We start from the raw sequence: 19,531 nt of genomic DNA, 5'->3' as shown, positions 1-19,531 counted from the left end.
AGACGAATTATCAGAGCGAATTTTCATATACTGTATTATCCTACTATTGTTACACAATTTATTAACATACTCTTTTTTAGGTTCATTTAGGTTCTTTTGATAACAATAGCAGAAAATAGCTATCGAAACGTCAAGGTAATTTTTCAAATTAATTTCTTTTCTAATTGGAATTTTCTCTTACAGCTTGAGCCTAAGTGTGTCGCAGGATACCCTCTAGGTGATAGTTCTTGATTACTTTTTGATAAATAATTCGTTCTTATTGCGAAATAGGAGTACTATTTATCAATCTGTAATAGAAGACGTGAGGAAATTCTGTCTTTCGAAACAACAAACATTTTTGAGGCAAAATACCCAACAAGAAGTTTGTAAATGTAAATCTGATTACTTCAGCTTTTGATATTTGAAGTAACACAATTTACCTATGTAATGTTAGTGAGGAATATTACCTTGACAAACATTGTTGCCGTTCTTCTGATCTAGTTTTTGGCAAATATATCAGTTTTTGATATGAACATTTTTTTTTCCTTTTGTTTGTACTCTCCAAACACAAATGACGTCAATTTTGAATCACCCTGTATAACAATCTACTATGAAAATGTACACAAGTTCTCGCATTCTTATTCGACACATATTTACAGCAAATTGATATGTTTATTCGAATTTCCTGAATCAATCGTATTCGTGAGGATCAGAAATTCTAACTGGAGTATTTTGGCCGTTTTAGCTGCCTTGTATAAATCCTGCAAAGAGCAAAAAGCGATTGTCGGCTGCTTTAGCTGAACGTCGGCAATGAATGCCCGTCTGACCAAATAAGCGGTTGGCGCCAGATGTTAAATGCTGTAAGCGATCGCGGTGGCCTCAAGAACGTACGAATCTGCAGCAGGAGTGGTTTTAGACGTGGTCGGTCGCATCGTTATGGCCGTGAGAATTGCACTCGTTCGATGCCGTTTATGGCCGTCGGAATTCACAGGTGCTTCACGATTTTATCCGAATTAAAAAAAAATGTTTTTGGAAACGAGGCGGGATATTGAAACTACACAAACATACCACTGCAACTTTGCTTAATTTTTTGGAACTGCATACACATAAGCTCACGAGTATTTTCCACATTAGATTACAAATATTGAGTGAAATAATCACAATTGAAGCTGAGTTTTTCGATCATATCTTAGTTATCGAACCTAAGCACAAGGATAAATAACTTAATTGGAAACATAGACACTGGGGATCGTGATGTTCCGGTGATTAACAATCTTACAAACATATTGTCCAGAGATAAATAGCTTCAATTGATAACCGCAAAACATCCACATTGAAAGTAACTCCGTGGATGGGTCAACATCTTTTAACCAAAAAAAAATAGTAGACCTACAACTTCTTCGGATAACAATAATTAGTCCAATTCAACTTGTTGCCTGTAACTAAGTTCAAGCAAAACAATAACGTTAAAGTTTAATGTCTTACCACATTAAACGATTGAATGTAACTTCCTTCAGTGTAATGCTCATGTAATTCTGTAGTATTTTAAACAGGTAATTTGCGGCGAGAGAGAGTAATTTGTGGAAGAGCTTTGTAATCATAGTTTACAAAAAAAACAAGTTTGTAAAAGATTAAGTAATTTGGAATCTCGCCTCGTTGCTCTTTTTAATAAAGAAATAACAATAAACTTCCTTCGATCTATTACTTAAGTACTGCATTTTTGAAGTATTTCTTTCAAATAAGATTAAATCAATTAGAAGAATCATGTGCGATTTGGTCTGCAAATGTTGAACACTTTCAAAAGATTTGATAAGTAAATATAGGCGTATTAAGCATACAAACGTTTATAATAAACTAAATAATTTCATGGTTTTATACCTAATCATCCCAAGTAAGTAGCAAAAAGCGATGGTTCATTTTTCAATAAATAATAGAAACTTAAAGATGTTATTACCAAATGCATAGTTACAATAAAACGGTGGCAATCAGAAGAGTTGAAGAAGAATGAAACTTTTGGAAGCATCAAAAGTGCGAAACTTTTTGTTATATTTAGGCACAGATTTCGTGTTGTGCTAATCTCAGACACCCCCAAGACCGGTCTCGACCCTTTGTGCTCGCATCGGCTGCGTTGGCCTGACAATAACACTCCTGAAACGACTTTATTTCGCATATATAAAGTATAGGAGCGAAAAATTCGATTAAATTCTTTAAACATAGTTAATAGGTATCCACAACAGCTGAAACCGAAAGCAGAATACTTAATTTAGTTACCAAATGCTTAAAAAGTAAATAATTTATATAACAAGTGGAAATTGCAAGAAAAATTGCAAATTGATTGTAAAATTACAAGAAAAATATTCATATTTATTCAAAAAGTTAATTTGTTAATAATAATTAAATAAAAATTGCAAGAAATGAGTGTTTTAACCATTTCAGCCTCCCAAATCCTAAGTGAATTAATGGATTTATTCATATTTCCAGCAGATTAAGTAAATGGATAAAAACGAATTTAATAAGTAAATCTAGTCTAAAGATTGACTGCAGAAATTTAAAAGAATTATGAACGCCTCATTTCACTTACTGTGGAATAAAACGAATAAACAAGTACTGAGATGCGTAAATGAAGCTAAATAATGCATTTGAATCAACAAATTGATTAGAAGTAGCAAACAAACCTAATCTAGATAAGCCAAACAAATCTTTCGGTCCGAAAGAGGGAAAAGAATGATCTATAATGTAATGTGTTAAATGTGCTTTGTATTCCTATTTTGACTATTTATATATTTTTTATACTTTTTTAATAATTTCAAATATGTATATTCTTGGCATAATACGAAATAATTGAGTGGAAAATAACGAAACAGAAATTAAAATGAAAGTAAAGTAAATATTAAATAAAACCATCACTATTTAAAAATAGTTTACCGAAAAAATAGTTTACTAAATTTCAAGTGACTCTCTTTGTCACTTTCAGTTCTTTTAGAATCTCAAAATGTACCAACACTTGCGTGCAATTATCTATCTGTAAACCAACTTTTTAAAATTTTCTGAAATTTTTGAATTCAGAATGTTTGATCAATTGTTTCGTGTTTTTTTATGTAGTTATTAAATATTATCCGAGTGTAAATTTCTGGTCAAGCTTCTTATATACATGTATAATTCGACTTTAGAATCATGAGAAAAACATAAATGTAACAACTTTCTTGTCCAAGTCAAAAGAAATCATATCGCCATCTAACAAGCAACCGTACGAATGAACGAAAATTTCTAAAGAATGATTTTCTTTTAGTAGATTAATTTCGGAATGCTCGGGTTGCATTTCTTGGCAGCATATTATTGAACGCCTTTTTGTAAATTGCCATTAATTAAAAATGTTCTAGATTTTCCAAAATCGATCAAATTACTTAAAGAACTCTACCTTCCGCCATGGAAGAAGTTCATTCACCATGGTGATCGCCTATTTATAAAATAACATGAATATGCAACATCTTTAAGCAAAGAAACGTAGATCTAAAAATTAGTTTTTTCCAATGAGAATTTGCTCATATTAAGAACTGTAATAAGTGACTTGCTATTAATTAAAACTGTTTTGTATTAAGCTTAGGTAATTATTTATAAACGCAACAATGTGCACAACAAACTCATTAACTGACATTTGGTCAAAGTTTTTTAAACTTAATTTTAAATTAATTTGCCATAATTTTTGTACACTCCATTAGCACTCAAAATAAATCAAAATCACGAAGACTAATAGGTCAGAAATACGTTTGGAAAAGCCTCCTACTCATATTTTTACTGTGCAGGATGTACAGGGTGTTTGAAAAAAACTGTACAGGACGTTTGGAAATTAGTGTATAATACGTTTAACTTATTTTCTTCTGAAAATACGACACCTCAAACAAAATATAATTCGCAATTACTTAACCTTCGATTAAAGGGTATTTTATTTACTCGGGTTTAAAAATCAATTGCAAATCACCGTTTCAAAAACTGAAGTTTTTTCACTTAACAACCCAAATTTTATGGCTTCTTCAATACGATTTTGTTAGAGCTCAGTTTCCGTAAATGGTTGGTCGAATAAGTTTTGAAAAGCTTTTTGTTACAATCAACATTCATTACGCTTAGAAACCTCCGTACCAAAAACTGTATGCTTCTTTTTATATTTGTCTGAAACATTTGCTTAAAAGCCCACCCAAAAAATTTAACCTTTAACAGCCGATATATAAGAAACTAGGAATTTGCGGGCTCAGTTAACAGGGTCTTAAAAATTATTTAATTTTATTGCAAGTATCCTAGTCCTATTCTGTTTGTAGAGTATTGAAGACATTATGTATATTAGTGTATTTTTCAGCAATTGATTATGTGCTTTTAAATTTAATTTTCCTAAAACTTGTTGGTCAGTGTTTTTGGTTCATGTTCTGAAAACTGTTCTAAACTCTTTTAAGCCTGAAAAATATTTGTTCGGCGAATTCGAGTATTAATCAGCTTGCTATCAAATTAAATATTCAACTATGACTGAAAATCGAGTACTTATTGGTAAAATATTTAATTTAAATCCAATTTCTCGAAATACAAATTACCAGTTAATGCAATGTCCACTATTTGGCCATTAACTATACATTCAGAGTATTGGCCTTTGGGGTGTACTAATTTGTTTGAAAGAGAAAACTCCATTAACAATTTTACTTTTGAACCAAAGCCAGGAAAAAGTATAAAATTTTGTAATATTTATTGCTCTGAAACCCTATGGGCAAGTTGACTTCTGACCTTTAATCCGCGTGCATGGAAAGGAGTAAAAACTTAAATAATTACGAAGGAAAATTGAATAAAATGCTGGTCTGCAACACGTCGCAAATCCCGCGAGTGCGTAGTAGAGGCAACCTAACAGATGAAAATCGCCAACCTGCTTTCCAGATTTCCAGTTGTTTTCCACACTTGTAGCTACCCGCACCGAAAGCATGGCTAAATGGGCATTTTCTTCCCTATTGGGCGCCTACTTGGTAGCCGTTTCTTTGGCCTTGCCATCGTCATTGGTCCAGGAGATCAAAAACAGCGAGATGAAAAGCAACAAGGGTAAGCTGTTTCTAGACTTTCTTTATTTTATTCCGCAATTTCCCAAAATATGAACGCAATATGCGATGCCATCCAATTAGAAGCAACAAGTTTTTATGCATAATCGTGAATGAAGTGGATTGCTTTGGGGCGGCTTCGTACGTAGGGTAGTTTTTTGCGTCATTAAACTAGATTCAACAGATGGGAAGCGAAATGGCAATCGTTTGGGCGTGTCACAAAATGTTTGCATTTATATTCTGGTATAACGGAATTGATCTGTTGGACGTGACGTAGATGGACATATTGTTGCTTATCAAGATTTTTTTACGAGCAACTGGTAAGAGCACAGTAAATTCTCGTTCGTTAGGTCCGGGTGAATAAGAAGCTTTATTCGATTATAGAAGTATTGAGTTTATTGATTGAATGACCAGCAACTGCTGTTTTTTTTGTTAGTTTTATTTACTCTAAACTTGCAGCGATCTGGATCAGATTAAAATATCCTTGAAGGGGCATATAAAAATAATACATTTCACCAGTAGACGATTGGTTTGAAACCCCATAATTAATTTTTTGAAGCTCAGAAAAAATTATCATGAACTAGAAAAAAACTTTCATAATTTAAGAGCGTATGATGGCAAATGTAACTATGTCTATAATAATTAATGTAACCATCATAGGCTCTTAAATTATGAAAGTACCAAATTTGAACGTGATTATTTCTTTTGTTTTAGTTAATGGCAGGCACCAATAGACAGATTGAAAAGATAAAAATATATTGGCTAATTCATTTATTTGAAAGCGCAGTATTACTTAATTTGTGTTGACTAATGTTAATAAAAAATTATTATTATTATTTTTGCCCGTTAAATCGAAATACTGCAGGAATTCTAGGCATGCCAACATTTAATAATTTGCCAGGCAGCCGTTTACTATCTAAGTTGTCTTATTAATTTCTTTCCGGATTATTCTTATATATATTAATACTAAACTAATAATCCTTGTTCACGTTCATCTACTTTCTCTTAGTATAAAATAGTGAAATTTTTCCTGGAGCAAATATTCATTCATTAATCTTGATACGATTTTAGAAGAATTGAAAGATTCAGCATTAAAAATGTTCTATTTTAGAACCAAAACTATATTAATAAAATCAGCTTTATTACAAAACCTGAATCGCCTATAAAATCAAAGTAACAAGTATTTCCTTTTGATACATTTTTTACTATTTTACCGTACGCACCATTAGTTGTAACTCATTCTGTATATTCCATATTGACTTTAATATAGTAAATGCTGTGAGACAGAAGGTTTTAAATATTGAACCATTATTTTCTTTATTACGTTTTGTAAGAACAACTTTGTTTGATTAAAAATTTGTGATTGACGACTTTCATTTGCTCATTGATCATTCATTTAGCATTAAACTATACGCAACTTATAATAAATCGATGTTAATTATTGCTTTGTTAAAACTGCAATTTAAGAGCTTTAACTGCAGTGAAAAGTTTTGCAGATAGTAATTTAGAACAGTGAGGGCTGAGACGTAGAAACTGATTGCGCTGGAAAACTTGAGCTTTTACGAACTTTGAAAAAACTAAGGTTTCATTAGTGTTACCGATATTTTCTGGTAGCATTCACTGTATCCGTTGTTTTAGAGAAAAATAATAAATGAAAGGCATTCAGCAATCTTTTGATAATAGTAAATAATAAATAATAGAAAAAATATTCACCAAAGTAAAAGATAAGATTAAAAAGTTCCAGAAAATGGTATTCGCTTGATACTTCTGTTTAGTTTAAAGAGTTTCTGAGCGAACTTGTAAATATGTTTCTATCTAAGACTCGAAATAATGTATTAGTTTGATTTACATACATAAACGTATACAAAATAACTTAAATTCTTTCAATATAAAACTATAATGTTGAAGAACAGTGATTTATTACAGTAACTTGACCAAAGCGGAAATGAAAAATGTACTGTCTATATTATTTTAAAACTAAAAACTATTTAATTTTTCTCTACCCAAGATACTTCTTTAAATTTTGTATAGAAAATAAGTTATCGAAATGCATTATGAGGGGCTTAGAATAGTAAGATTTTAAAAACCTTAAAACACTACATATTTTTGTTATAGAAATAAAATATGAACATTATTAAAATTAAAATTAAAAAAAAAAAACTAAGAAATCATATTTTACTTCAGTTGTTCCTTTCTGCTCCTAGAAATATGATTGAATTTATTAAATAAACAAGTAACCATCATACGCTCTTAAATTATGCATTTACCAAATTTGAACGTGATTATTTCTGTTGCTTTAGTTAATGACAGGCACCAAAGGACAGATCCGAAAGACAAAAATATGTAGTCTATTTAATTTATTTGAAAGCGCAGTATTGCTTAATTTCTGTTGACCAAATTTTCAAATTCAAGGTAACTGATTTTAATTTTCTTGGTAGATGTTGGTAACTTTGGCATTAAAAATAAATTCCTAAAACGGAAATTTGCATTGTGGGAACAGCAATATTCAATAAAAGTTGATAAATATATTAACGACGATATAAAGAAATCAGATTTCCCTTCAGGCATTTACTGCTGTTCACAATAGAATGACTAAGAAAATCAGAAAATAAATAGCAGTCATACTCTCATAAATTATGAACAAGCCTGATTTAGTGGTGAATATTTATCTTGCATTAGTTACCTGTGAACAGACGATTAATTATTTATAATTACAAGTTTTGTTATACAAAACTGATTTAAACGGGGCGTTTTTGAACATGCAGAATAACAACTAGGCTTATTGACCTTTTACCCGCCTTGATCAACATTTGAAGAAAAACAATGTCCAAGAAATAATTTAACTTTAGACACCCCCAGACTTGTCGAAAGTTTATGAATAGGTACATATTTCGAGAAGTCTTAATATCAAGCACTCTCAGAACCAGATTTGAGACTATTAGCTCTCATCACATGGGTTTAGTCTAAAAATAACTCTCCTGAAACCTGCACTTTATTTCGCCAATATATTTTCGTCCGTGCAGCTGTAAAATACTATATATCAGCGAAATAAACTGCAAGCTTCGGGAGTGTTATTTTCAGACTAAATTCACCTAATAAAAGCTAATTGATTTGAAACTGGTCTTGGAGATGCCTGAGTTTAACACATCTTCAAATTCGTCGCAACTCGTCACTCAAGTCAACAAGTCGCAACTGATGGATATTTTAACACTAACGGAAATTCAGTGGCAAAATAATTTCACTATATTAGAAGAAATCACTGAAACCCTCAATTACAGTTTACTAATTACACTTCAATAGGACAAATAAAGTAGAGGAGAAGGCAAATATACATCGGGTAATATTTTGCAAAGTCCCCTATCATCTATTCGACCTAATATTTGCTAAACAATATTGAAATTTCTTATCAGTTTACCTGCGACGATCCTCATTATGTTGACATTATTACAACAAAACTATATTTAGGTATCAAAGAGTTTGCTTAATTCAACGACATGTTCGTTTCATAAGTGTTGCGTGATTTATTGCCGAATCACTAATTGCTTTCGTACAACTAGATGTGTCGGAAATTAGAAATTCAATTAAATTTCAATAGTCAGCCCAATCGTAAAAGATCAATTATTTTATAGAGCCCTTCACAGAACGTAGCATTTTCGTTCTTTGCACCAATTAACAGCTCGGAGAACAGCGTAGTTGGTTGCTAATTTAAAGATCTTCAGTGAATAAGAGAGTGCAAATTATATTTTGAAGCAGAACTTGTTAAGCAGATGTATTTTGCAATTAAAAAATAGTAATAAATTATTAATTCATTTATTATGAGGAATATTGTTTTGAATATACCTTTAAGGTATACATATATTGTACAACCACCACAGATATTCTTCGTTTTATTTTCAATTCATAAACCTATCTGGCACGGTTTTCGTTTAAAAAATATATCATATACCAAAATTGAATGATTTTGGTGAATTCTTAAAATTTTGGTGTATCCCTTAAAAAATGTATCATACGTGAGACGTTTCTTTTGAAAATATCTTTAACGATCAAAATGACCGGTTGGTATATTTATATATGTTGCATGCGCACGGTTAAAGAAGGAATACGCGTTAGAATAACTGTTGCAAATGCCAATATTATGCTAGATCCCCTGAAAAATGGTATCCACAAACATAGAAAAAACAGTGCATTTAAATAAACGCTTATTGTTTTCGATACCTTCCTTCAGAAGACAGAATATATCTAGAACATGAAGGTTTCCTTAATTATTTGGCAGAATTATTAATATTTTTATATCATTTAATAAAAATATAAACATATATTATTCTCTGAGGGCGCTTTTATTTAGTGTTAAATTATGGTTATTCTAAAAGGTTTTAATACTTTTCGACGATTTTGACTTCTAAAAAATCTTCAAGAAAGTATTGCCTTTTGTAACAGAAATGAGGCACTCTGTTTTGAGTAATACTTCCTGTTCTACAATGTAAAAAGTTGGTCAAAATCAGGCAATAAATTAAGATTTTATAATAAAGTCCCTAGCTTAAATCGGTCTTCTAACTTTCAAGCTTAAATCGGTCACACTACTTTTAAAGAAATTGATAATTGATTCAATTTTTAAATGCTGAAAACGCTTTTGCACTGAGTTTCCAGCTAATATTTTGTTTTGTTTTTGTTTTGAGGCTTAACAGTTCTGTCTCATCCGCGTGTAACCGCACGTGTAACCGATTCCAGACAGAATTTAAAGCATTATCTCAGAGACGTCTGAAATAGTACGTTTTTTTTGAATTAACCAACTTAAAAGTTACATTTTAGAGAAAACGTATGACGATCTCAGGCACATCACTTATATTCTTATATTATTTATTATTATTATAAGCTTTTAAAACTCGCATTTTTTAAACAGTTGGAAAATGATGACTAGTGTTAGGGACCATTTTTATAACGCATGTTTTACGATCAAATGGGAAAACAATTTGTGCAAAATGGAAGTTGTGCAGATAGAAAACTTTATGCCCCAAAAGCCAGTTTAAAGTCAAAATCTTGTTGTTCTAGCCATTTTGATGCATCGGGACAAAAACGCTCAAATGAATCAAGCGCGCCTTAAGTTAAAGTCGAAAGTTAAGCCTTAATAAGTTAAAGAATTAATATAGCTAAGGCAATAAAAAAATTTCCTAACCGTTTTGGAAACATTGGAAGCATTTGGAAGCATCTGGAATTATGTTTTATCGGATTTTTTTAACTCTTACAAAACAAGGCTTATTTTGATCAGTGATGAGCGCAATCAAACTCGCAACATCCAGCTTTATAAAATACATGATAAGCTAAAGTGAATCTCCTCTTTAGCGTGGAAATATAATTTAATTAATTACGATAAAGCACATTTGTAACCCAATATATCGAGACTTAGTAATAAAAATAAATAATAATAATAAAATAGGAGATAACAGGAGCGGCAGTTTGTTGCAAACCGTGTAATATAAAGGATATACGGACATTCTTTTGAAATTCTTAATTGTAATTGCGAAAGGAATTTGTGTGAAAGTGTTTTTTATAATTTGTTGAAGCTGAACATTATTTTTCATTTTGCCATCATATAATGTATTTCTGAGCAACTGATTTTGCTAGATTGTTGATAGATTTGTTAGATCTACCAAAATCGAGAACAATATTTTGCGTTTTGCGTTTTACTTCATATTTATTTTACCGGCAAAGTTTATTGTGCTTTTCAGGAGAAATTTGCTCTCTTTAAATCAATGCTTCTAAACGGCAGCGAAATTTCTGCTCTGCGTAAAAACATTGCTGTTTATATTTGAAATTATTTTTCAGTAAAAAGGGCTCAATCTGACAGTAATGAGCCTGAGGAAAATATTGGAAAAATGAGTTACTTTACCAACAGACCAACTTCTGCTATAAAACGGGGTAAGGTAACAAAACTCTATCAAGAAAATTTTATTAGAAAGAACTCATCCTTGAGATATTAACGCTCTAATAGTAGTAAGGATTTCAATCTTGATTTGAGGAGCGGTTGAGCTAAGTGATCTAAGTGAAAAAATATCAGAAATTTTTTTTTCTAAATTTGTGATTACTGTACGCCATCATCGCCACTAACTTATGGGATTTGAACACTTTTCAATAATTCAATGGTCGTTTACAGATTGACATTTCTATATCCCGCAAGTTATTTTTTCAAAACGTTTTAAGCGCCCTTTAGAGATGGAGTTTTTGTTGCTTTGGGAATTTATTTAGACCGTAGAAAGGACGGCTGAAATGGTTCAATAAAGTTTTGACCGCTCAATAAAATCCCTTTATCGGAGGCTTCGAGCTTAAATACGGCCTTTTAATCTACAATGAGTGCCCAGTCATTTTTATAGCAAATCTAAAATGCCGAAAAAAAAATGTAAAAAATAAAGTGTAAACTTTCTTAGTAGGGATGCAAAAAAACTGTTAAAGTTAAAAGTATTAGTATTTTCTCCAGATCAGTTCAACAAGGCACAAAAAAATATATAATGGGAAACATATACAGATTATTTTTCCTTGTTCGATGTTGGATCCTCAAAATATTCCACCATATAAAATTGGAAATGAGTTAAGCATCGCGGCGAAAAGTATCTATCTAGTCCATGTTTTATATTCTGCAAAATATACTTTAGTGGTTTGCACGAAAGCAAAAAGAACCGAATTTTCATAAAATATATTTCCATTGAAAAAATAAAACTTTGGGAACTTAATAGTTTAATCGCTGTTGCATAAATGCAAATAATACTTTTACTGTTTGATATTGACTAATAGCAAATTGTCGTTACATCATGTTCTAATCTCTTAGGAAGGGACTTAGATCGTTTCCATATCGTCCAGTTAATTTATAGTTTCATTCACTTCTTTAAATTTTGTTGACATTGTTTTAAGGCAAAAATTTTCTAAAAACAGTTATTTTGACACTTAGCTCTACCCTTATTCAGACAATGTTTACCCAAATATCTCATAGCAACTAATTGACAAAAATATGTGAAAAGAAAACAAGAAAACACATAATTCTCCCACAATATCACAGGAACAAACCTCAAAGAAGCTGATATGGGAGAATGGAACAGGGATCAACTGTATGGAGGAAGAGATTTCAGCTTGGATAATATTCAGTCGGGTCTTTACGATTTTCCTAATCTGCCTATGGATGACAAAACCATTGCCGAGTATGAGAAGGGATATCAGTATGGAACGAACAAAGAAAAACTGGACGCAGCATTGCAGAATGCCATTTTAAAAAGCGAATTATACGGAGATAACTACGGTCCTTCTATGTGAGCATTCTGCGATTTTTAAATAGCTGTCCATTTGCTAATGGGCAATTTTTATCTTTACAGATGGCCTTATGAAGACAGACGTAGACGCAAAAGGGAAACCGTGAGCAACAAACGCAACACTTTGAGGTAAGTTGAAATTTTCAATTAATTACATAATATGAATCGCACAAATTGAATATTTCGAGACATTTTGAGCATAAATATGGCAAAATGTAAATTATGTTTTCTCTTAAAACGTTATCAACAAAGGTATATTCCTTTATAGGCGCTTTAGGGAATTGCCGATGCCACAGAGGATTTTACCTTCCAAATAACTGAACCAAGCTGACAAAAAGCTTCTTATCCATAAATTTAATTTCCCTTCGAAAACATATCTGGATTCTCTTGAGAGTTGTTTGTTTTTTCATGGAACTTGTTGCCTGATGGCGTATTTGTTTCGCAGTTGATCGATAAACATTATTCAGTCCCTCGCCGAGCAGTTAAAAGCTTTTCTCTTCTTGCCAGCGTGGTTTACTAATTGATCGTAATTGGTAGCGGTCGACGATGTGATATAAATCACTCTTAAGATTTGTGGAAGCTTTCTCATAATTAGATTACAGAAATGGAAGCTCGGTGCTGATGCGTAGCTGAAGCAAACAAAAGAGAACAAAACATAATTCTGTTCACAAACATCTAAAAGAAAAGGGTTGCGACTTGTTGTATTCAGTTGATATCTTTCCATTTTTTGAAGTCGCAACTAAAACTACTTATAATAATTAAATGGAAGACATTGAATTGGTCATTTTCAATTCACTTTCTTTACAATTTCCTTATTCATAAATCATAAATAATTTTTTTGTCTTTGCAAAAATCGGCATCAAAATCTAAAGTTTATATTCAGAGAATATTTATTTGTTATTGGCCTAAATTAAAAGGTTTTTCCACAAAGAAGGGATTCTATTATTTTATTTCAAGTCCGCTCTTGCCTTGTTCCGGCTCTTAATTCTAAACAAAAATGTCTTGAAACGTGCTTTCATCAAATGAAAATTGTCTGTGGTTTTATGCAATGCCGAAGGGTTTTTAATTGAAAATTCTAGCAATTTCCATTTTTTAGGGGATCATAAAAAGATGCTTCAACTTATCAAGTCACAATAAATTTCCGTACTAACAGCAAGAAAAAATATTTTAACATAAATTCCAATACTATGCCAAGCGTACTTTGACGCGTTTGATGAAACTTATGCTTGAGCTTAATGAAACAGTAAAAGGAGCATCTAGAACATTTAGGCGCTTTTGTATATTTTTTTGTTCAACTTTTAAATGAAGCTTGAACCTTCGATTTTTCCTAAAGAAAACTCCAAAGCATATTTCCAATAAAAGTGCGCATCTGATTGAGTGTGAAATTAATTCCCTTTGAAATTTGTTATACTTGTTTTTCCAATTTCTCACTTATAAAAGTTAATTTATTCATCTAAAAATTAATAACATGTTCCAATTTGACAAGTTATTAAATCTTTAAGACTTCAATTAACTCAAAATTGTCCGAATTTTCCTATTAAAAGCTGCCAGTTATAAGCAATCTTTTCACAACAGCGATGAACTGAAGCGAGAAATTAGTTGGTGATAATTTCTTGGTAAATATAGAGCTTTCCACTTCGAAAGTTATTTAGTCGGAGTTATATTAAATTAACTGTGAATAATATTCAAATCGTACAAGTTGGATGAAACTAAATATAAAGCAAGGAAATGGAGAAAGTCTTCTTTTATTAAGGATTTCCAGGCTGTAATTTCACCAGCGTCCGAATAAACAGCATGTGGGAAATACAATAATTTTGCCTCTGTTTCATTAGGATGTAAAATATCCGACTGTATTTTTGCACTTTATCTGACTCAATTTGCTTTACTCGAAAGGACATTCAGGGCTTATACCAACATTCGGTATAAAAAGGCACTAATATGAAGCAAATGATGTTTGCTCAGTGTACCAGTGGCTTAATAATGCGAAACAAATATGCAGCAAAAATAAAGAGATTTATAAAGTAATGCTTTTCACACCGTTGAGATCTTCTTTCACGTTAGATCGATGCAGCCTACACCCACGCATCACTTCCCTTGCGAGAAACCCGTTAAGCATACACATAAGAAAAAATGAGGAAAATGGAAATGAATGACTATTAATTAATTCAGCGCCACTCTTAACTTATTATGCGCTAGATATGACTTGTTTATTCAAATGGAAGCATCTGCTCTGCTTTAACAGAACATCATTTAGTAGTTAAGGATATGCGAGCTTGAATATGGAATTTCATGATTGCTAAAGATTTGCTTGTCGATTTTCCAGATGGAATTTTACCGTTGTTTTATTGAACCAGCTGTTGATGTGGATTTAAACATCGGTGTTTTTCTGATTTAACGGAAAGTGTATTTGGACCATCAATATTAGATCCATTGCTCATCAAAATACGCTATTTTGTTATTTAATTGAAGTTAAATAGTATAAAATCATTAAAAAATATCTTAATCTTTTACTTTTACCATATCAAATAAAAGTTTCACTTTCTGAGACTATACCGAAAAAAATAAAATTACAGTTTTCGCATTTTTAACAATTCATACACACTTTAAAGACAAAAAACTAGCCCGCTTGAAATATAACCTTGCTGATCAAATTATTGACCATTTTTTTAAAGAAATCAATGAATAAATTAATCGAATACATGTTGTTTACCTTATACTTAATTAATCAAAGGCAAAGATGCACATATAAATTTTGGAAAAAACATGAAACCAAGACATAAGTACATTGGCCACGTCGTATCCCAGAAGCAAAAATACGTTTCTTAACGTTTGAGGCAAATTTTTTATTTCTTGTTTTATTCCTACATTTCAAAACTACATACACTCTGTACAGAGATTGTACTCTGTACAGAGGAATTTTCAGAAATCCTGTAATATTGCCTTCTAGAATTAATCCTGCAGATTTAAACCCAAACCTATTTCATGCTTGGAATTTGCTTTTTACCTTTTCGCTTTTTCACTCAACTTTACATCAATCCAACTTTAGGTCGGTAACATGGTTTGCATTTCGGGAAGTATTTATTTCATTAAGAAAGGAACTAAATTTTAATTATGTCCCTGCGCTAAGCCGCTTTGTAAATTACTTTTTTAGTCCGCAAAGATGAATTTGAAATTTAATTTAATTTAAAGAAAAGGCAAATGGAAACTTTTTGATGAAAGTTATCAACATATTCTTCAGAAATATCAAGATCCATCCATGTATACGTTTTTGTCGAGAGATTTTTAACTGAAATTAAATAAAATCGCATAACTTAGTTTTAACAGAACTCAAGAACATATAAACCGATCGCGTCCAGCCATATTTGCATTTAATATCCAACCATTTACAAAATATTCTAAACAAAAATTTTCATAATTTATAGGTAAACTTCCTCATTTAGTTTTGATTTATTATACTGACTACGTGCAATTGTTATTATATTTTTTTCTTTCCTGTAATTCACTAATAATAAGTAATTTCACATTTTGTCTGAAACCCAGGAAAGAAAAAATATAATTCCTCATTTAGCTTGTTTAGAATGCCCACAAAATCTAAAACCGTTGAAATCGCCTCTTTTTCATATCAGGAAAATTATTTTAAGACATTACTTAGAAAATATTTCCAGGTACAAGCGTAATGTTGATTTAACACCCGACGAAGTTTTACGCCTACTCCAGTTCTACGAAAAGAATCAGCGCGAGTTGAAGAATGGGGAATTTTATCCAGTGGAAGATAATAATGATGAAACCTGGTAGGAGACCAGCATTGTCGGTTAAAGCTTTAGTAATTAAAGGTTTAAAATAATGTTTTGCTAGGTTTAATGAGCCGATGCGTTATGGATCAGTCGATAGACCTGCAAACAACCGCTTCCATCAAATTAATTCACAACCAGACTACAAACCGCGTTGGGGGGCCTTTGATCCTGCCACATTCAAAAAGAAGAGGTTATTTTATTAAGCATTGGTACGTCTTTAAATAAATGAATCATAAATCCTAAGCCTTGGTCGATTCACATGTTACGCGAAAATACTTTTCGATTCTTTACAGATTTATGGAAGTTGAGAAGCGCACAACTGACCCAACCAAAATGATTCTATACCTCAACTTTACCTGGTCAAACTGATTTCTACAAGTTAATTTCCATTAAATAAGCTTACAAAATAAACAATAGCTGCAAGCTGCATTTTATGACTGAAACCCAGAAAGTTATAAAAAAATATTATATTTGTCTTTCATGCTCTTCAAATTGTTTTAAAACCAATATAGAAATCAATTTTAAAATAATAATATTTTCCTGAGACTATTTGTCTATTTACTCAAACACTGAAAGATGGTTAATATCTATAGAATCATAAAATAATCAATTTTATTTATTAATTTATAAATACTGCTATTTTAAAATGGTATTCTTATGGTAAAACCTACAACAATATTCTCATCAAGTTAATTCTTGTACTTTAGCATTCAGCACAATGAAAACGGGGAGTGAAAATGGGATCAGTTAGTGAACGAAAGTTTGAAAACAGTTTATTTTATAGTCAAATCCATCTACGTATTCTACAATAGATATCAGGTAATAAATGTGGGCATAGCTAAGTATTAAACATTATTAAGATAAACCCATGTTAAACTCCATATAATCAAAAGAAATAAGGTATAATCTATCGTCTATTTTAGCCTAAAACATTGTCAGTCAGTATATCTTTCCATAAAATATATATTTATTAAATGTTAATATACTAGAATGATTATTATATTCTGCACAGCATCTGTTGTTTAGTACCTAGTGTCGGATGGTGTGAAAGCTTTAGAGTTGTATGATTCCAATTGGTTTCTTCGTTCTAAGCTTAACGCATAAATGTATTTTTTTTTGTGGAAATGAATATGCGTAAAAAAGTAACTAACTTAATAAAGCACTTGTTTTCACAAATGTTTAATAGTGTTTTATTTAGCAATGTTTGCTGATTCCTGCTCGGCCAGTCCAATTTTTGCATAGAAAATCAAGTCTAATTGTAATAATGCATTGGGTTATTTTAAAAAAGTGGAAACTCACTTGAACATGTAAGTATTTGTAAAATAAACAAAATAAATCGTTGCGTTGGGTATTTGCTATTTAAAGATGCCTATTCATCCATTCATTTACAGATGCACATTTATTTCCCCCGCTTTATATCTTTAGTCACGTCAAGCCTAATGAATTAGAAATTCTAATTAATTAAATAAAATATAGTTCATCCAAAAATGCCTAAATTGTATTAATGGGTCAAGAAACTTTGAAAAATAACTATTATTTGTTAAGGTATTGTTTGTTTTTATGAAAAACTAGGGTCTAGTTATTTTTATTTTCATTTCTATTGAATAATTTTAATACTTTGCTTAAAATGTAGGTACATGAAAAATATTACATCTACGTCAAAAAAAATTCTAAAAGTTTTAGTCAAAGGTTGCTTTAATTATAAAATATAATAATCAGCACAATTTTACGGAAAGTGACAACGCAAATAACAATAAAAAGAAGGAGGAACTTTATTTTTATGACCGTTTTTATATCGTGACCTCACTTTTTTCGATTTTTTTTGTGTGTTTTAAGTAGCATTACTTTCAGTCAATGGCTGATTTAACTAGAAAATATAATACTCCGACAAACCAAGTGCCTGAAACTTTAAAGCACACGTTGTCGAAAAGTTTAATGGTTTAAAATACCAATAAAAAGACCGGCGAAGTTTATATGATTATATGACCGTGTTTACATCGAGGTCGCATTTTCAATTTTGTTTGTGTGTTTTTAATTATACTTTCTAACTACTGAAGATATTTTTTTTTGTACATGATATTGTTAATACTCCCAGTTTTTGCCATCATCCATTAAACATTTTGTTTAGCGATAATGTTTTATATAAGTTTGATTTGGTTGAATCGGATTGATGTTTTCAAAAGCTTTTTGTTGGGTGGTTTGCCTAAAAAATGCCTGTTTTCAAGAAAAGACAGAATGTCCTAACTTCTCGTTGCCAAGTAGAATCCGAGGCCTGTTTTTGGATCAAAACAAACTCAATTAAAGACGAAAGAGAAAGCAAAGCTGCATTAACTCAGCTTTTCATGCTTTGGCATATCAAAGGAATTATAATAACTGTTATTTAGTGCAATTTTTGTTCGGTTAGTGCGTGGTTTTGCCAAAAATCATTGTGTGAGATAAAGTTTCTATAGGGTGGCAAATGAAAGAATGAAAAAATAGGTTAAAGTTTTGCGTGTTCTCAGTTAGACAAAAAAAAGGATTTTTTGTATTTCAACACCGCAAGCTTTCAGAAGACTTCATATATCAATAAACGTTTTTACATTTTTCGTTCATCTCGTCAATTTACAGACTAATTTTTAAAAAATCAATTTTTTGGCCTTTAAGTGATTATTTTTTCTCTTGAACTCATTTGCAACATCTAGGGTTTGTCGTGACGCTAAAGTTTCCCAGTGGACTCAAACTCAACTCAAAATACCGGGATGCAGAAATGAATAAAATATTTGAAACTAAACTTCTCTTCTGAAAAACTCTTCCAGAATCACATATTTCGGGGGCAATTGTGATTTGGGTAACTTTTTGTGCAATTCTGGATATAGAATTTTCGTAAATCGTCTAGTAAGTTTAATCTTGAACATCAGCTCCAGATGGTGAAACTCGAACCAAGAACAGAAAATGTATCGCTTTCAAACCAAAAAGTTATTTTTTTAGACCAATCTGTTAACAGAACGGCTGGCTAAAAAATTCGAACACCGTTTCAAGCTATTTGGTTTATCTTTAAACTTTTGATGTTGAGATAAAAAAAAAACTTTTTTTTGTCCAACTGGGAATATTACGAGCTTTGCAAAATTTTGCATTTTTCATTTGCCACCTTGTAGAAAATTTATCTGAGATGCTTAATTTATACCAAAACATTCACTAACAGCAAACAAATGGGGCTCACTAACGCTACAAACAGAAACCAAATTTCTTGAAACAAGCAGAATTTATTCACTTCCAAAGTTAGGGACAAATTTGGTTGTGTAACGTTCACTTTGTTTAACAGTTTAGTTAATTTGAACCCAAAAATTACGAGATGTTGCTAATAAAAAACTTTAGGCAATAATTGTTTAGGGAATTTCATAACTTTAGCTTCAAC

At 31.2% G+C, this 19,531-nt stretch overlaps 1 protein-coding gene across 2 annotated transcripts; it reads left to right on the top strand.

Moving 5' to 3' along the window:
* Positions 1-4,893: 4,893 nt before the first annotated feature.
* LOC109537854 lies at positions 4,894-17,317 on the top strand. 2 transcript variants are annotated; one of them, XM_019904783.2, is made up of 7 exons: positions 4,894-5,052; positions 10,872-10,964; positions 12,097-12,343; positions 12,407-12,472; positions 16,009-16,134; positions 16,199-16,346; positions 16,431-17,317. In XM_019904783.2, the coding sequence occupies exons 1-6, from the start codon at positions 4,938-4,940 to the stop codon at positions 16,338-16,340; spliced, it is 789 nt and encodes a 262-aa protein (XP_019760342.1). In that variant the 5' UTR covers positions 4,894-4,937; the 3' UTR covers positions 16,341-16,346; positions 16,431-17,317. The 2 variants fall into 2 exon arrangements, with proteins under 2 accessions (XP_019760342.1, XP_048519571.1); XM_048663614.1 differs by lacking the exon at positions 10,872-10,964.
* The last annotated feature ends 2,214 nt before the right edge of the window (positions 17,318-19,531 follow it).

The sequence above is a fragment of the Dendroctonus ponderosae genome, unplaced genomic scaffold (assembly GCF_020466585.1).
Source record: "Dendroctonus ponderosae isolate FM_Combo_2020 unplaced genomic scaffold, Dpon_F_20191213v2 Dpon_F_20191213_2, whole genome shotgun sequence".
NCBI classification, from domain to species: domain Eukaryota; kingdom Metazoa; phylum Arthropoda; class Insecta; order Coleoptera; family Curculionidae; genus Dendroctonus; species Dendroctonus ponderosae.
Note: the sequence above shows the minus strand (reverse complement) of the source record. Positions and strands in the feature narration are given on the sequence as shown.